The 16015-nt window shown below is 38.1% G+C and overlaps 2 protein-coding genes across 3 annotated transcripts in view; both read right to left on the reverse strand.

The window, feature by feature from the left end:
* Positions 1-20: 20 nt before the first annotated feature.
* On the reverse strand, positions 21-5238 carry LOC107585475 (BEN domain-containing protein 3-like). 2 transcript variants are annotated; one of them, XM_016272498.1, is made up of 4 exons: positions 4824-5238; positions 4072-4126; positions 2909-3063; positions 21-2732 (listed from the first exon to the last, which is right to left on the reverse strand). In XM_016272498.1, exons 2-4 carry the CDS (start codon positions 4121-4123, stop codon positions 468-470), a joined length of 2472 nt encoding a protein of 823 aa, XP_016127984.1. In that variant the 5' UTR covers positions 4124-4126; positions 4824-5238; the 3' UTR covers positions 21-467. The 2 variants fall into 2 exon arrangements, with proteins under 2 accessions (XP_016127984.1, XP_016127985.1); XM_016272499.1 differs by lacking the exon at positions 4072-4126.
* A 5603-nt stretch (positions 5239-10841) lies between these two features.
* LOC107585477 (decaprenyl-diphosphate synthase subunit 2-like) overlaps positions 10842-16015 on the reverse strand; it is a 33849-nt gene continuing 28675 nt past the window's right edge. Inside the window, exons 5-9 of the mRNA XM_016272504.1 lie at positions 15387-15548; positions 15112-15240; positions 13412-13447; positions 11107-11264; positions 10842-10989 (exon numbers count right to left, since the gene is read on the reverse strand). Coding sequence (XP_016127990.1) covers positions 11109-11264; positions 13412-13447; positions 15112-15240; positions 15387-15548 — 483 coding nt within the window. The 3' untranslated portion in view covers positions 10842-10989; positions 11107-11108. The remainder of the gene's footprint in view (positions 10990-11106; positions 11265-13411; positions 13448-15111; positions 15241-15386; positions 15549-16015) is intronic.

Here is a 16015-nt window from a genome sequence, read left to right on the forward strand (position 1 = left end):
AGTTAAGTACAGATGAATAAGATTTACTTCCTGTAAGGCAGGACATACTTCAATATGTTGATAATTAGAAAAGGCCAGTGCTGCAACATTGCTAAAAAAAACATATCTTCTCTGCTCTCACCCCAAACTAAAGTGACCTATTATTTTTAAAGAACTAAATGTTTACATTTAAGTTGATTAAGGCTAACTTTAGCTTATCTATTAATTAGACATTAGAATAACATCAATCATATGTTGGCATATAAATAGTAACACTAATATTTCACTGTCATGTGAAAGTGGCTTCAATCACCAACTTTCTGTCACCTACTAAACCATTTAAAGGCCATGGACATGAACTCGACCAGCCGGACGAGACCTTAAACAATAACAGGTTTCAGTATGCTTCAGCTTATGGACTTGTGCAAATAACAGGTATGTTGTGTAAATTATTAAGAAAACAGGTCTGCACTTTGCAGGAACATTGTCTAAGAATAAGTCACAGTGTTGTTTGATCTCTTTGCCTTCTTTAGAATGTCACATTTCTTGCGATTGGGGCGCCTGCAGCGCTCATCAATGCTTGGCACGCATTCATAGTGCCACACTTCCTCTATTTTGTCAACTGGGTAGACGGCCTCCACATAATGACGAATAAGTCGGAGACGCACAGGGTCCAGCTGTTTCTTGTTGCAGGCCCCAGAGTGGTTGTACTGCAGCCGTAAATTTTCCTGTGTGAAAAGTTCTGGGAAGAGACGGACAAGAAGGCGAGCAGCAAAATTTCCCACAGACAGACTCTGTTGGACAATTTCCCTTACTTCAGCATCCGTGAGCAGGTACTCAGAAGGCACTGGGAAGTCTGGGGTGGACACCGAAAGGTCCTCAAGAGGAATTTTGCAGAAGTCCTTGCTGCTCTTCTCCAGGGGTGAAGATAGGACTTCAAAGTCCTCTTTCAGACGATCTAAAGCGAGAACATTGATTTGGCCAGCATTTAGCAGCGAGTCTTTTGGGTCAGGCTCTTGGTCAGGTGAACATGCCTTCCGTTGTTGCTGATATGATCGCCGTTGGTCAGTATCCCGTCGCCTACAGCGCTCATCAAGTTTGCCAACAAACTCAAGGGTCCACACACGGTCGTTCTTAGCTTGTGGGTAAAGCAGCTGGACATAATGTCGGATGAGATTGATTCGTAGGGGATCTAGCCGTTTCTTTCCTAGAGAGCCACTGCAGTTATAGTATTTTCGTGCATTCTCATAAGTAAAGAGCTCAGGGAACATGAGAACCAGGAGTCGAGATGCAAAGTTCCCAATTGATAAACTGCTTTCATAGTTATTCTTTAGCTGTTCCTTAGTAAGTAAATACTCCTGAGGAACATCAAAGCCTGGAGGAGGAATCTCCAGTTGGTCAAAATCCACAGGCTCCAGACATGATTTCTTAGACCTGCGATTTGGTTTCTCGTAATCGCACAGGTCACTGATCTTAACAATGGAGATACTATCAGGGAGATGTGTGGTGTCGTACATCTCTCGGTTGTCACGACTGCTGCCATTGACTGACGCATTCTCCAGTGCTTCCTCCATTCGTTGCACGCACAGCTGCAGCCAGGTTTCTTCCGGGATATCAGGGAAATTGGCCTCCATGTATTTACGTATCATTTCTAGTCTGTCTGAGTCAATGATCAGCTGTCCAATGCTGTTGTGGCCCTCTGGCAACTTGCCCTCCTCAAACACCTCTGGAAAGAGTCTGTTCAACAAAAACACGACAAGCTCCTCTGGCGATGTCAAGTCTTCAGAGTCGTCACCAGTGGCCTCATGTTGGTCATATACTACATCTGAACTGACATTGTTGGGACAAACATAATTGTTCTCTCCAGAGTTGAGGGAAAGATTCTCATCCTGGGCATCTTCACTGATGAAATGGCAAGCATGATTCGGTTCCATGTCAAACCCGACAACCATTGGAGGCTCTTTGTCACACATCTGACCACTCTCCATGTCCTTCTGAGCCCAGAAACGATTCAAGAAATCATTGATCTGCAGCAAGCACTCTGTCTGCCAGACATTTTCATTTTTCACCAATGGGTAGCAGACTTCCACATAGTTACGTATTAGCTGAAGGTGCAATGAATCTAAAGTCCGTTCGGTTGTAAGGCTGCATGTGCTGCAGCCATGCGTGCATTCTTTTGCTGAGAAAAGTTCTGGGAACAGTTGAACAAGGAGTCTGCAGCCAAGATCTCCAGCAGTGGACGCTTGCTCCATCAACTGGGTGATTTCTTCGCTGGTCAGCTGGTATTCAGGAGGAGGTTGAAATTCCATGACCATCTCAGAGGGCTTCATCTGCTTTTTGATGCGCGTCACTTCAAGCGAGAGCAAATCTACCTTACTGTGCAGCTGGGTCATGCTGGAATTCAGCGTGTTGAGGAGGAAGAACATCTTCTCTATGAGCGGATAGAGGTGCGAATCCAAGGCAGCAGGAGACCCTGTGACCCCCACATTAGGGGAGGCCTTAAACTTGTGATACTTTCTAGAGTTGCCTAGTTTTTGGAAGTGGACACCATTATGGCTTTCTCGGACTCCATTGTGGGCTCCGTTCTGGTCCAGATTGGATGCAGATTTACGCTCAGAAATGCGATGTGTGATGCTGTAGAGTGGTTTCCTGTATGAAGAGATGGGAATCTGCTCCAGTGGAGATAATCTGTGGCTGTGAGAACATGACCTGCTTCCATTATCTGAACTGTTGTCAAGGAGATGTTCTTCTGCCTGGAAGGTAAGTGTGACATGTTGCTTTTAATAGTTTTTACCAAAAGTTAAGTCAAGCCAGATGTAGATAACAGGTATTTAGCCAATTATATCCCAAATGCAATGTTTAACCAGTAGAAGAATCAATGTTGTGATTGTAACAAATGTTCCTTTTCATTACAGGCATTTTATCTTACCTGTGTTGTCACCTTGACCCTCTTCCCGCTAGTGGGCCATTCCACCTCAGGGCCTGTGTCTGTTGCTGATCGTTTTGTAATGCGCTTAAAGAAGCTCTCCATCTTTCCCTCCGTGTTTTTAATAACATCCTCTGCATCTTTCTCAACTTTAACTTCTGGAGAAAAATCCAATTGTTCATAAACATTCAAGAATGCTGACAGACATCACCTCACAACTCTGTACAACTTTAATGAGGCAGAACCCATTGGTCTAACTTACATCTGGTATAAAAATCTGTCTCAGTTGATCACAAATGATCAGCTGAGATAATTACAACTGGCAGTAACATGCATCTCCTGTGACCATTTACATTTTTATCTTTTTTGATCTTTTATCTTTTTATTATTTACAAATGCTGTGATTTGACAAGAATTCAAGCAGTTATTTTTGTTGGCGAACCTCTATAAACTGGTTTGTGTGTGAAGTGTTACACTTAAAGTGTTTAGTGACCTTTGATACTACATATTGATATCAGGCATACTGAACATGTTCCTTGAGGTGTTGTGAATATGTACATACTGTATGCTCGTTTCATGCTTTTTCACTGTTGTTGGCATGAAATGGCAATTGTTATCATCATATCTAGGCTACTTATCGAGTGAAATAGCTTCTCAAACAAGAAAAATGTAGGGCGGTGCATGATTATGGCATGTACAGATGAATAATTTATAATAAACACAGCAACATTCCATAAAATAAGAATGGTTGATTTCATGGTGACTTTAAAGTCGCATGTAACCAGCAAGTTTAGAATGCTTGTTTTAAGGCAGTGGTTGAATAATTTTTGTAAATGTAAATGCAGAGGTAAGCATTTACACTGCAAATGCAATGTCATGCCTTTTTGACAACATCTGATGTTCTAACTCTCTTAAATGTTATTGTGCTTAGTGCTGGTGTCCATTTCAGGTGATCCAGTCACCAGTGATCCTACAAGCTAGTTCAATACAACATCTCCATTTGATCCTAAGGTGAGTCAATTCATTTCACGGGATAGTTTGATTTGGACTGTGTTAATTTTGATGTGATGCATGTTGCTATACAGAGATATTGTGATGTTTAATTTAAGTTCACTAAAGGCAAAGAAAGATGAGAATGATTTTAGTGTGAATCGTTATTTACATACTTTTATCAGGCACTTGTCCGTCTGCATTAACCATGCACACAGAAGAGCTCATGTCCTGGGAAGAGACACACAAGACCCATGACTGATTACTGATATGATCTGATAGTCACACGTCTAAACTGACCACATACATTTCTTATGCACTTCTCCCTTACACTTGTCAGTCAATATCTGACTGCTAAATTGACTAAATCTTTATGTATAATCATTCGTTTTAAAAAGAGGAAGCACTTGGCCTGCTGAAACACAGTGAAGTCAGTATTACAAATGACTGGTCACAAATGTCATGGCAAGCGTGTGAAGATTATGATGCGCGTAAAACTTTATTCTCAGAGTGAATTCTCTCTTCGGTGAAGCTCTGCGAGATTGTGTTTCTATTTGTTTTTCATGTCTTGCACCGTGAAGCCTCGCCAGAGCACCAGAGAGGCGCTGCTTCACCGTACCGACCCCCGTCCACCGGCTCCACTTCCTCATTCTTCCAGTGGAAACCCCACGGATCGCTACAACCGGGGAGACAGACTGACAAGCGGCTCCCTACTGCGTTCCATCTGTGGACTGCATATGTCTTAAGAAAATAACGTACTCTTTAGGTTTTTTTTGCTGTAATACGGAGTGCTGCCCTTCTCTCGTGTTTCCCCTCCCTGCCTCCCCCGTGCGCAACTCTCCCTCTTGCGTGACACGGCAAGAAAAACATCCACCGATGAGTTTTCGCTCCGTCTCCCGCAACACGGCGCGCATAAACTCAAACTCACCTTTTCGACTCCGGGCAGCCGTGTGCAGGTTAGGAGGCATTAGCCATGGTCACGTTTTTAAATCCAGAGGATTTGTCCACGGGTAACTTGTCCGTGTTTTTCTCCGCTGCTTTTTCCCCTCTCTCTAGTCAGTGCCCTCTCGCGTGACGTGACGGTACTGTGTCATTTCCGCACGGCTGTGGGATTTCACGGCTCACGTGAATCCCTGAGCTGCTGTGCCGTGGCAGTGAAACGCGCGGAGTGCGCGCTGTGGCGTGGGACTTCTCGTGACACACTAGTCATTTCAAGAGGCCCCTCGAGTCTCGCGCCTGAGTTCCACGAGGGTAACATCACCCGCGTCATAGACGCTCGTGACCATACAAACCTACATCACAGTGTTCAGTTGAATTCGTTTTAGAAAACTTGTAATAACCATATACGTATATATATATATACATACACGTTTTATAGTGTATTCTGTTGTTTTATTCTAAAACGATTGATTTGATGGTGGTACGGTTAAATAAATGACTTTCAGCTAATTCTGAGTAATGAGATTGGAAATGTAAGCAACACCAAGAAAACCAAACGATAGGCTACCACGAATTGTTTGGATGTACTTTGTTCTCACAGGTTTTGCATTTAATAATATTTGGTTTAAAAAAATATTCATTTACTAAGTCTTCGTGTATTAGTGACTCGACTCGAAGTATTGTATTTTTGATTCGATTTTTTGACTTTCTTTATGAAACCATATGCTGCCCAAAAGAACAATTTATCTGCAACATTTAAGACCAAAATGTATCATTCTCATTATCAAATTGTAGATTTCAAAATGTTGTTTTAAAATTCAATGAAAAAGTGATAAAGTAGTAGTGCATTTTGCATACTAATCGCCAAAGCATTATAATTAGCCTAAATGCATGGTTCTGTATAGTTTCCCACCAGCTGAAATAGTAACCCGGTTAAAGGTTGGCACTTTTTTAAGAAAACCTATGCAAGTTGTTTGAGTAATATAGCCTACGTGTGCGCACTTTTAAATGATGTAGGTCTAAACTGCTTTCTGTACTCTTTTACATATAATCATGTTATATAGAAAAGCCATTATTAACTTTATCAGCACATAAATAGGCTAAACTTCATATTCTTGTCTATGATAGTTACAACTAGCCAACAACATATTAATATAATTTAACTAACTGCAACAATGTCAGCGCTTTTATGTTGTTTACGGCCAGTTTACCAATGAACTGCCGTCTAGTGGATATGATAAGTTATTCATTTACTAAGTCTTCGTGTGTTAGTGACTCGACTCGAAGTATTGTATTTTTGATTCGATTTTTTGACTTTCTTTATGAAACCATATGCTGCCCAAAAGAACAATTTATCTGCAACATTTAAGACCAAAATGTATCATTCTCATTATCAAATTGTAGATTTCAAAATGTTGTTTTAAAATTAAATGAAAAAGTGATAAAGTAGTAGTGCATTTTGCATACTAATCGCCAAAGCATTATAATTATCCTAAATGCATGGTTCTGTATAGTTTCCCACCAGCTGAAATAGTAACCCGGTTAAAGGTTGGCACTTTTTTAAGAAAACCTATGCAAGTTGTTTGAGTAATGTAGCCTACGTGTGCGCACTTTTAAATGATGTAGGTCTAAACTGCTTTCTGTACTCTTTTACATATAATCATGTTATATAGAAAAGCCATTATTAACTTTATCAGCACATAAATAGGCTAAACTTCATATTCTTGTCTATGATAGTTACAACTAGCCAACAACATATTAATATAATTTAACTAACTGCAACAATGTCAGCGCTTTTATGTTGTTTACGGCCAGTTTACCAATGAACTGCCGTCTAGTGGATATGATAAGTTCTGCAGGGCAAAGTTGCGTTACTGTATTGTGAAATGTTTTGCTGTCAAATAAATAATCTGCAATTGTATTTAAATGTATATATTGTCATTATTTTATTAACACATTTTTGTTATTTTTATTAACAGTATATATATTTTTTTATTATTGTTTGAGGCAAATCACGCCAATAAAGTAATTTGAAATTGAAAAATAAAACAAATTCATATTTATATAAACAACAAGGAGATCTAAATAGATCTAATTCACGATCTATTTATGGGAGACGAACATTGTCTGTTACAAACCCAAACCACAAAACAACATACTGCAGCATCTTGCACTAAAGCAAATAGGTGAAATAAGTCCACTGTTGCCCTCCTTCTCGCACGCAAACGCACACCTCTGAAACTGTTCTCAGACACTCATCAGCGGCACCCGAGGTGGCCAATGTCCCGTAACGCGCATTAGTGATGTCTGCATTAGTGATGTCTGCATTATGTCACGGAGCCGTGGCTCTTTGAGGTGTGGGTGTGATGAGGCGCCGGTCATTATTCAGGTAATGTGGGCTGTTTGATCCATCACGCGCTCATGCGATGACGCTCGCGCCGCTGTTCTATGGGAACGGGGAGTCTCGCGCTGCTCGTTAAAGACTAATTTCAACATGCGCTCATCTCATTTTTTTATCTCATGAGAAAAAAAAGAATTGCATCCGTCAAATCGAGAGGATATATATTTTAGTGCATTTGTGCCCCCCCCCCCAAAAAAACCCGCGTACTTAAGACATTTCAAACGCCTCCCTACTTCAAAAGTCTCTTTCATGTATTCTGTCCTCCAAGCTAAAACTCCTATTACAATCATAATTGTTTTAATAATAAGCTGTTGGATAAACACGCAAGGAAAATACAATCAAACTGATAGACATAAGTCAACTGCTGTGCAATTAATTGTTTTGCTTTTCATTTCAGCTAAAAATGCTATAAAAATGCTTTGAGTCTATAAGTACACGTGACAAAATGCTTGTCACATGCAAAACAAGAGCGCTTCCTATTAGCCTAATTTTATTATACAAAGACCCAAAACACCGATATTAAAATTTTAGTTTCAATGCACGGAGACCAATAGGTGACTGATCTCGGACCAGCCCCCTCCTGTCCTAAAATAACTCACACAGACCCAAACATAAAGGAGGCGGAGAGTCGCCTGTCTGCACGGAATAAATGAGTGTTGTAATAGCTTTGAGCTTTGCTGAAGTGGAGCTGCTATCAAACACACTGTCTCGCTTGCTCTACCTGTGCGAATCCAGCCACAATCATCAGGAGATCGGATTGCCACGAACAGCCAAACCGCAAAAATCATTTCCATGCGCAAAAACAGACAGGATCAGGTTACCAGGGTGATGATACTGAAGGCCATAAACTCACACTCCAAGTCTGTGTGTACTGTACTTTCCATAGGCCGCCGTCTGACCCCATAACCCACACACACAAAAACGTTTTTTAATGAATGTCCAGAATACAAACTATAGGCTAGTAATACATTTTCTATATAAATAAATAAATGCATAGACTTAAAAAGTAAACACTGGCGTTATCAAAACTGCCTGTTTGAGCATTCGGACCAGTAACACTGGCTGAACCAATAGCGTGATTTTGGGGCAGGACTATCGGTTTGTGCACCAATGGCAGATGGAAAGAGTTTGGGGAAACCTGCTTGGAAACGATCATTATGCTCAGCTTTGCCAAGCCTGTGGTTTTCCCGTGGAACTGGGCTACACTGTTACCGCGGGTTAAAAGGTTTGACATTTCATAAATTATATTTGACGGAAATACTTGTTTGAATCATTTTGTTCTCACTAGTTTATATTCTACCAATGATAAAACTGTGATATATAACTGGTAGGGAGCCTGTGTGCAGAAATGTATAACAAGTATTTATTTATGAAAATAGGCTGTTTATATATCACTACTATACAGTGAAGTTGAAATGTGTGTGTAGTGCATAACAGCAGATTATGCGGATCTAGCAACCCTGCTAGTGGAGTACAAATTTCACCTCCTTTTTAAAAAAATTAATAATTTGAGGAATCTGAGAAGTTTCTACCAGTTAAAAAAAAAAAGGACAGCAGTGTACTGTAGATTTGGACAGTCTTGGGTTGCGACATTTCTTTTGGGGGGGGGGCATATTTTCATAATACAATGGCTTATTTGGGCTTATTAGTGGTTGCCTCTCATAGAACAAACATATGATGACTTAATCGTAATTTTGTGTACCAATGTTTCTCTGTCTGTTCCCACAAACTGACAAACTTTTTTTTACCAGTCTATTTTGACATCTTAAGTAATTTGATTGCAGCATCTTTATGCCATTACAAGTTGCTTTTGATGCAACAGTAAGAGTTTTCTTAAATAAAATTATTTACAACAAAAAAAAAACAGGTTTATGTTTTGGGCTTAGTTTTCCAGACTGGATCACTTATTTTGGGCTTGTCTTTCAGGCCAGGTCAATGAAAGACGGGTACAAACTTAGCCAGCAATGATCAACTAACGAAAATGGCAAGAAAATTCAATAATACATTGATTTCTTCCAGTCTGTAAAGTGTTAGCTATGACTGATTAAATGAAGCAAACTTCCACACAACTAATTAAATTGTGATTCGAACAATCTCATTGAGGTATAGAGACCAAAAAACCCACAAAACAAAAGATCAAAAGGCCACTCATGACCTATCATACTGTCCTTCTGCACTTAGTATGATATTTGAATCTGTAATAAAGAAGTCAGATCACAGTGACACTAATAATAAAGTCTGAACAAACTCTGATCAGGGCAAGACAGTGCAAGAGTTTGCCTCTGACAGGAGATGTTGTGTCAGGAAGAGCTGCCAATGTTTCTCTGTCTGTTCCCACAAACTGACAAACTTTTTTTTACCAGTCTATTTTGACATCTTAAGTAATTTGATTGCAGCATCTTTATGCCATTACAAGTTGCTTTTGATGCAACAGTAAGAGTTTTCTTAAATAAAATTATTTACAACAAAAAAAAAACAGGTTTATGTTTTGGGCTTAGTTTTCCAGACTGGATCACTTATTTTGGGCTTGTCTTTCAGGCCAGGTCAATGAAAGACGGGTACAAACTTAGCCAGCAATGATCAACTAACGAAAATTGCAAGAAAATTCAATAATACATTGATTTCTTCCAGTCTGTAAAGTGTTAGCTATGACTGATTAAATGAAGCAAACTTCCACACAACTAATTAAATTGTGATTCGAACAATCTCATTGAGGTATAGAGACCCAAAAACCCACAAAACAAAAGATCAAAAGGCCACTCATGACCTATCATACTGTCCTTCTGCACTTAGTATGATATTTGAATCTGTAATAAAGAAGTCAGATCACAGTGACACTAATAATAAAGTCTGAACAAACTCTGATCAGGGCAAGACAGTGCAAGAGTTTGCCTCTGACAGGAGATGTTGTGTCAGGAAGAGCTGCTTGTTCTTTGTTTCCATCTTCATAAGTTTTCACGGGAAGTTTTCTCAGGTCTGCTTGAGGCCAAAATGAATTTTTCATGTATGTCCAGAGGGCTGTCCCGCTCTTACCGAGCAAGCTTAGTGTAATATTCTGCCAACATATCTGAGGCCAGAGAGAGACATGGAAGGAACACTGAACTACTGATGTTCCTGTATGCATGTTCTTCCCTTTCTGTCCTTCAAGCAATTCAAGTGTGTGTGTGTGGCCCGGTGGCTGTCGGCGGTGACCATCACTCCCCTACGCCCCACTTCACACCCTAGTCGTCCTCCCCGTGGTCACCCGGGAAACCGCAGGCTGCCCAGGCTGGCGCCAGTCCTCTCGCTGAGCTGATCAATACTGCAGCATTTCCTGCCCATTCACTCAGGTCACACACTCACCTCATTAATTATTACTGCCAACACTGCTGCTGGAGCACCCTGGGCACCCACAACACACACACAGTCATCGGTTTTCAGACAAACATTTTGGTTAATGCCGCCCCCTATAATACCAGTGCATTACTCTATGGTCACAAATCAACTTACAATGATATCAATAATGTTTGTTTGTCTTCTTTGAAGTGGTGTATAGAAATACTGACCTCCATTAATCACAAGGAATCACTGAAATTTTAGAATGAAGAGACATATTGATTTTTTTTCCCAAAAAGATATCTCATTTTATTTTAAAAGATAAAGCTGATTTGGTGACTAAATGCATAGAGTGTGTATGAGTCTGGTAATCTCGACTGTGTGCGACACTCATCAGTGTAGAGCAGGTCAGAACCACAAACACTCCAAAGTAAGTCCTCTTAAAACAGCACCCAAAAAAAAGCATGATCAAACTCCAGGCAGGCTCAGTTTCAGCATTAATTAACTGCATCAAACTGAATTGGATTCATATTATATACATCCAGATTGAATCCACCTTCAGAACTTGGTGACCGCGCAGGCCATGTTTTCCAGTGCTGACCGAGCTTCTGATGGTGGGAAGCACTTCATGGCCTCCAAGGCCTTGTTGCCGTGGTAACTGCACAGGTCAAGCGCCTGGCTCACGCCTCTGTCCATCTTTATCAGGCCCCGGAGCTGCAGAGCACGCAAGAATGAGGAGAAATTTTAATATCACTCCATCAAACTGATGAAACTGATATAGGAAACGTAATATTCTTGTAACCAAATTTAGAGGCAAGGAACAAATATCCAGCCCATATTTGAAACAAGCAATTTCTACAGATTAACAGGATTTGCTTGCAATACAAATGACAGTAACACTTTATAAAATGGTACAATTGTAAACATTAGCTAATGTGTTTGGTATCACAAACTAACAATAAATGCTTTTACAGCATTTATTAATCTTGTTTAAATGTTAATTTCTACATACAGTAATTCATTTTTAATATTTAAAAACATACAAATTAAATGAGTTAATGTAGTATGTATGAACAAATTAACTGAGCAATAGTATTTATAAATGTACATGAATAAGTGGTGTAAAAATGTTGTTCAGTGTTAGTTCATGATCTGTAATGCTAACTAATGTTAACAAATATAATGCATTATTAAAAAGAATACACTAATATTCAAAAGTTTGGGGTCAGAAAGTTTAAAAGAACAGATTTTTTTATGATTTTGTTTTGAACAAGTTAAGTCTTCAAAGTCATGTTTGATTCATTTAATGCATCCTTATTGAAACAAAGTATTAATTTCTTTCAGAAAAATCTTATGGGCAGTAAACTTTTGAATAGTAATGTAGATTATCTATATATAATTTTTTTAATATATGAGCAATATGCCATAAATAACATACCAAAATACCACAATACTAAATAAACATCATATATTATTAAACATAAATAATTTTCATAAACCCAGAATATTCCACACTCTCCCTCACTTAAATGGTCTTGTAGTCCTCCACTGTCACATACAAACATGTTTTGCTGGAGGCCATTTTGCCAAATGAATTCTGGGATGTGTTGTGCTAAGAAGCCCTTGGTCTGTCTGTGTCCTGTTGAAGGAGAATCTTGTGTGATGCTGCTGTCAAACCGTCTCTCTGTCTCCTCTACAAATAAACCTGCCACTCTATCCCCTAATATCCTGTTTCTTTGGCGACCCGAGCTGCTTGTCCCCTCCTCCTCCTCCTCTTCCTGCCCCCTCCCCACCACCTCTATTTGTCTCCCCTTCTTTCTTTCTGTCTTTCTTCACCTTCTGACTTTGGAAATCAAATTTCTGAACTTGCTATCAGTTACAGAACAAACATCTCCTATCGGCTCACTGAGGGCTGTAACCACCAATATTCACAGCACTGGTCGATCAATGTAGGTTTTTCAATGACCGATTCTTAAACTTTTACTTTAATATGCCTCAGATTCAAATACTTGATTACATTCTTGAACTTGCTCACAGAAATGTAGTTTTTTATATCCTGGTGCAGACTTTCCATTTACTTCTATTGTTTTTATACCGAGCAGGGTTATTATAGATAGCTAAAACTGTAACTGAAACTAAAATTGAAATATATAATATATTATATTATATAAAATATATAAAATATATTTTCTCATTTTTATTTAGTTTAACTTGATGTACTAAAATAATTAAAACTGAAATAAACAAAAAATAATAAGAATTATTTGGACATACATACATACATATATATATATATATATATATATATATATATATAAACTAATATAATATTTAGTAACTTATTTTTTGTGTGCATTTTTAGACTTTCGTCAAGCTATAATTTAGTATGTTTATTAAGTTCTTTTCCTGGGGACTGTTGGTTGTCACAATAATAGGTAATTTAAGGTTTCGCCATCTTACAAAAATATATATTTAAATAAGCATGAACATCTTCAACTTTGTTTCTTTTTTATTGATCATATATTAATTAACTTCTCTTTCTGTTTGTTTGTAAACATTCACACACATGCTGGGACTCTGGGAATGATTTCATGAGTGACTCCTGGGGAATCGATTTGTGTTTCATCAGAAAGACTGTGGCCGAAATCATTGATTAGTGGTTTGACCAGGAGAATTGATTTCTCTTGAATTCAATATACAATCTCGATCTCTTATTCATTGGCCGTGAAAATAATCAACTGATTTAGTCGCTTTTACACTGAAACACATGAACACAAGTTCTCTGAATAAGAAGACACTAAAATGAGGCACTCGTTACTTGGTTTTCCCTCTCTAGTAATCAAAAAACAGGAGTCACTTACCTTTGTGTAATCAATCTGTCTAGCCATATTCTGGACCTGAAATGAAAAGAGAAAAATGTGAATCCAGAGAACATCATGCTGACACAATGAAACCTGAACCGTAATGGTGTTTTGCCACCAGTCTAGAGACTAAAATTTTATTGAATCACTTCAATTAATGATAAAATAGCTGCTAGTCTGCTCAGTTAAAATATCAAACATAATACAGTAAAACTTGCTTAACTGTCTGCTAGCTGCCTTGAGAATCACATAGCTCATATGATTTTTTTCATCACTGTAATGTGAATAAACATACTAAAATAGGAAAATATTTATGCTTCGTGGTTGTATACACTACCATTCAAAAGTTTGGGTTGGTAAAGTTTTATAATGTTTGAATCTGTGTTGAGAGGCTGTATTTATTTGATCAAAAATGCAGTAAAAACAGTCATTTCATGAAATATTGTAACAATTTAAAATAACTCTTTTCTATTTAATATATTGTATTCTAATATATTTTATAATGTATTCTTGTGTTGGCAAAACTGTATTTTCAGCATCAATTTAATGCGTCCTTTCTGAATAAAATTATTAATTTATTAAAACAAAAACACAAAAATTTACCAACCTCAAACTTTTGACAGGTAGTTTTGACAGCTAGTATATGTTGTATTTAGTGGTCAACCGATATTGGTTTTTTGACAGCCGATGCCGATATCTTGGAAAGCAGGGGGGCCGATAGCCGATATAAAGCCGATTTAATTTTTTTAATTTTTATTATTAATATTTAAGAAATTTGAAATCATTTGACAATGGATTAAAAAATAAATGTATAAAATAAACATACTTGTACTTTAGATGACAAAGTATTTTTCACAAATAAATAAATATTTAATAAAAATATCATTAAAATGGAAGTAAACACTGTAACCAACAGGGTACTCAGCATTCTGGGAAGTTTGTGTGCACTGGGAATCATATTTTTCAAATAAAGCAAGGATGTAACACATATAAAACGCAGCATAATTTGAAATCACGAGTTTAAAGTTTAAAGCATTCAATTCACATGGACCGACCGTCACAGAGAACACGCGATCGTGCTGGATAAAAATGCACACTTCACAAGATCTCACAGCTGGATTCGACTAAGTTTGCAAGGTTTGAGAAATTAAATGTTTATTAGTCATTCAAAGATTTGTTTAAATTATATAAATACGTATTTGCTTAATGCTGATGGCAAACAAGAAAGTATTACAATGTTTGCCTTTCTATTACTAATAATATAAAAGCAATCGTTATAATACTTTCTGTATACATTAATTCCTTTGTTTAACCGTTCTATCGGATTATTAGACCGACTTCTATCCGTATTAGACAGAACTGTTAAAAACGACAGTAAACAAGAGGGAGAATGTGAGCATCGTGTGCTCAGGCGCTGCCGCTCTCAGCGCCGTCAAAATAAAAGTTCCACCTCGAACACATCGGCCAAGCAGAAAAAGTTATCGGCCAATGCCGATATTTGAAGAATGCCAAATATCGGCCGACCACTAGTTGTAGTGCCTATTAGTTTATGCTGATTTTTGTTTTTAATTGATTTTTGTTTTTATTTTTTTACATTTTGTAGTGAAATATGTGAGATGAGATTCACCAGGTTATTTTACAGAGAGGCTATGAATGAAGTATCACACAGCTGCAAGTGTTCAGATTTGGTTGTCTGGTACCTGTTTTAGCTGGTGCCGCCATCTCTCAGGTCCTACGATCTGTCTGTGGAAGATTACAGGAGCCGAGTCCAAACTAAACACAGCCGCTTCTGACCCACTCTTCACGAATGGCTGTAGATCAGAGTTTAGCTACAAAGACACACACATATATCCACGAATTTTGTAAAATGAGCTTTCTACACAAAGAGAAAACAGGAGAATGTAACTCAAGCAGACAGTAGGTACAGAGAAACAGCTTGTGCCTGCAATGCATGTATGTGACTGTGCGTACACACCTTGTGTCCCAGAGCGAGGTGTTTTCCGTACTGAAAAGCCAAATTCTGAGCCTCGGTACCATGTCTGGCCAGCTTCATCGCTGCTTGACAACTCTTGGCAAGCAAAGCACCATGGGACAGGAATGTTTGGTCTTCCCAGGATGCAACTGTTAGATTGCCCTCCTTCAGAATACAGAAAAACTCCATCAAATAAGCACTAATGTATTATAAATACTGGGATGTACACTACCGTTCAAAAGTGTGGGGTCAGTAACTTTTTTAAAGAAATATTTGAAACCCGCAAAGATGCAATAAATTAATCAAAAGTGACAGTAAAAACATTTATAATGTAAATATAAATATACGCCGTTATCAACAAATAATAAGATTAAGATATTATTCAATAATGAGAAATGTTTCTTGAATAATGAAAATTCAGCTTTGCCATCATAGAAATAAATTACATGGTAAAATATATAAAAGTTATTAGATTATTTAACATTTTTAATATTTCACAAATTTACTGTATTTCTATCAAATAAATGTGAGCATGGTGCGCATAAGACTTCTCTATAAAAAAAAGCTTACCTACCTCAATTTTTTGAACAGTATTGTTTAACAAGATTTGGGGAACTAGGATAGATCATAAA

This window comes from Sinocyclocheilus grahami, unplaced genomic scaffold, assembly GCF_001515645.1.
Source record: "Sinocyclocheilus grahami isolate Dianchi unplaced genomic scaffold, SAMN03320097.WGS_v1.1 scaffold71.1, whole genome shotgun sequence".
Classification (NCBI taxonomy): Eukaryota; Metazoa; Chordata; class Actinopteri; order Cypriniformes; family Cyprinidae; genus Sinocyclocheilus; species Sinocyclocheilus grahami.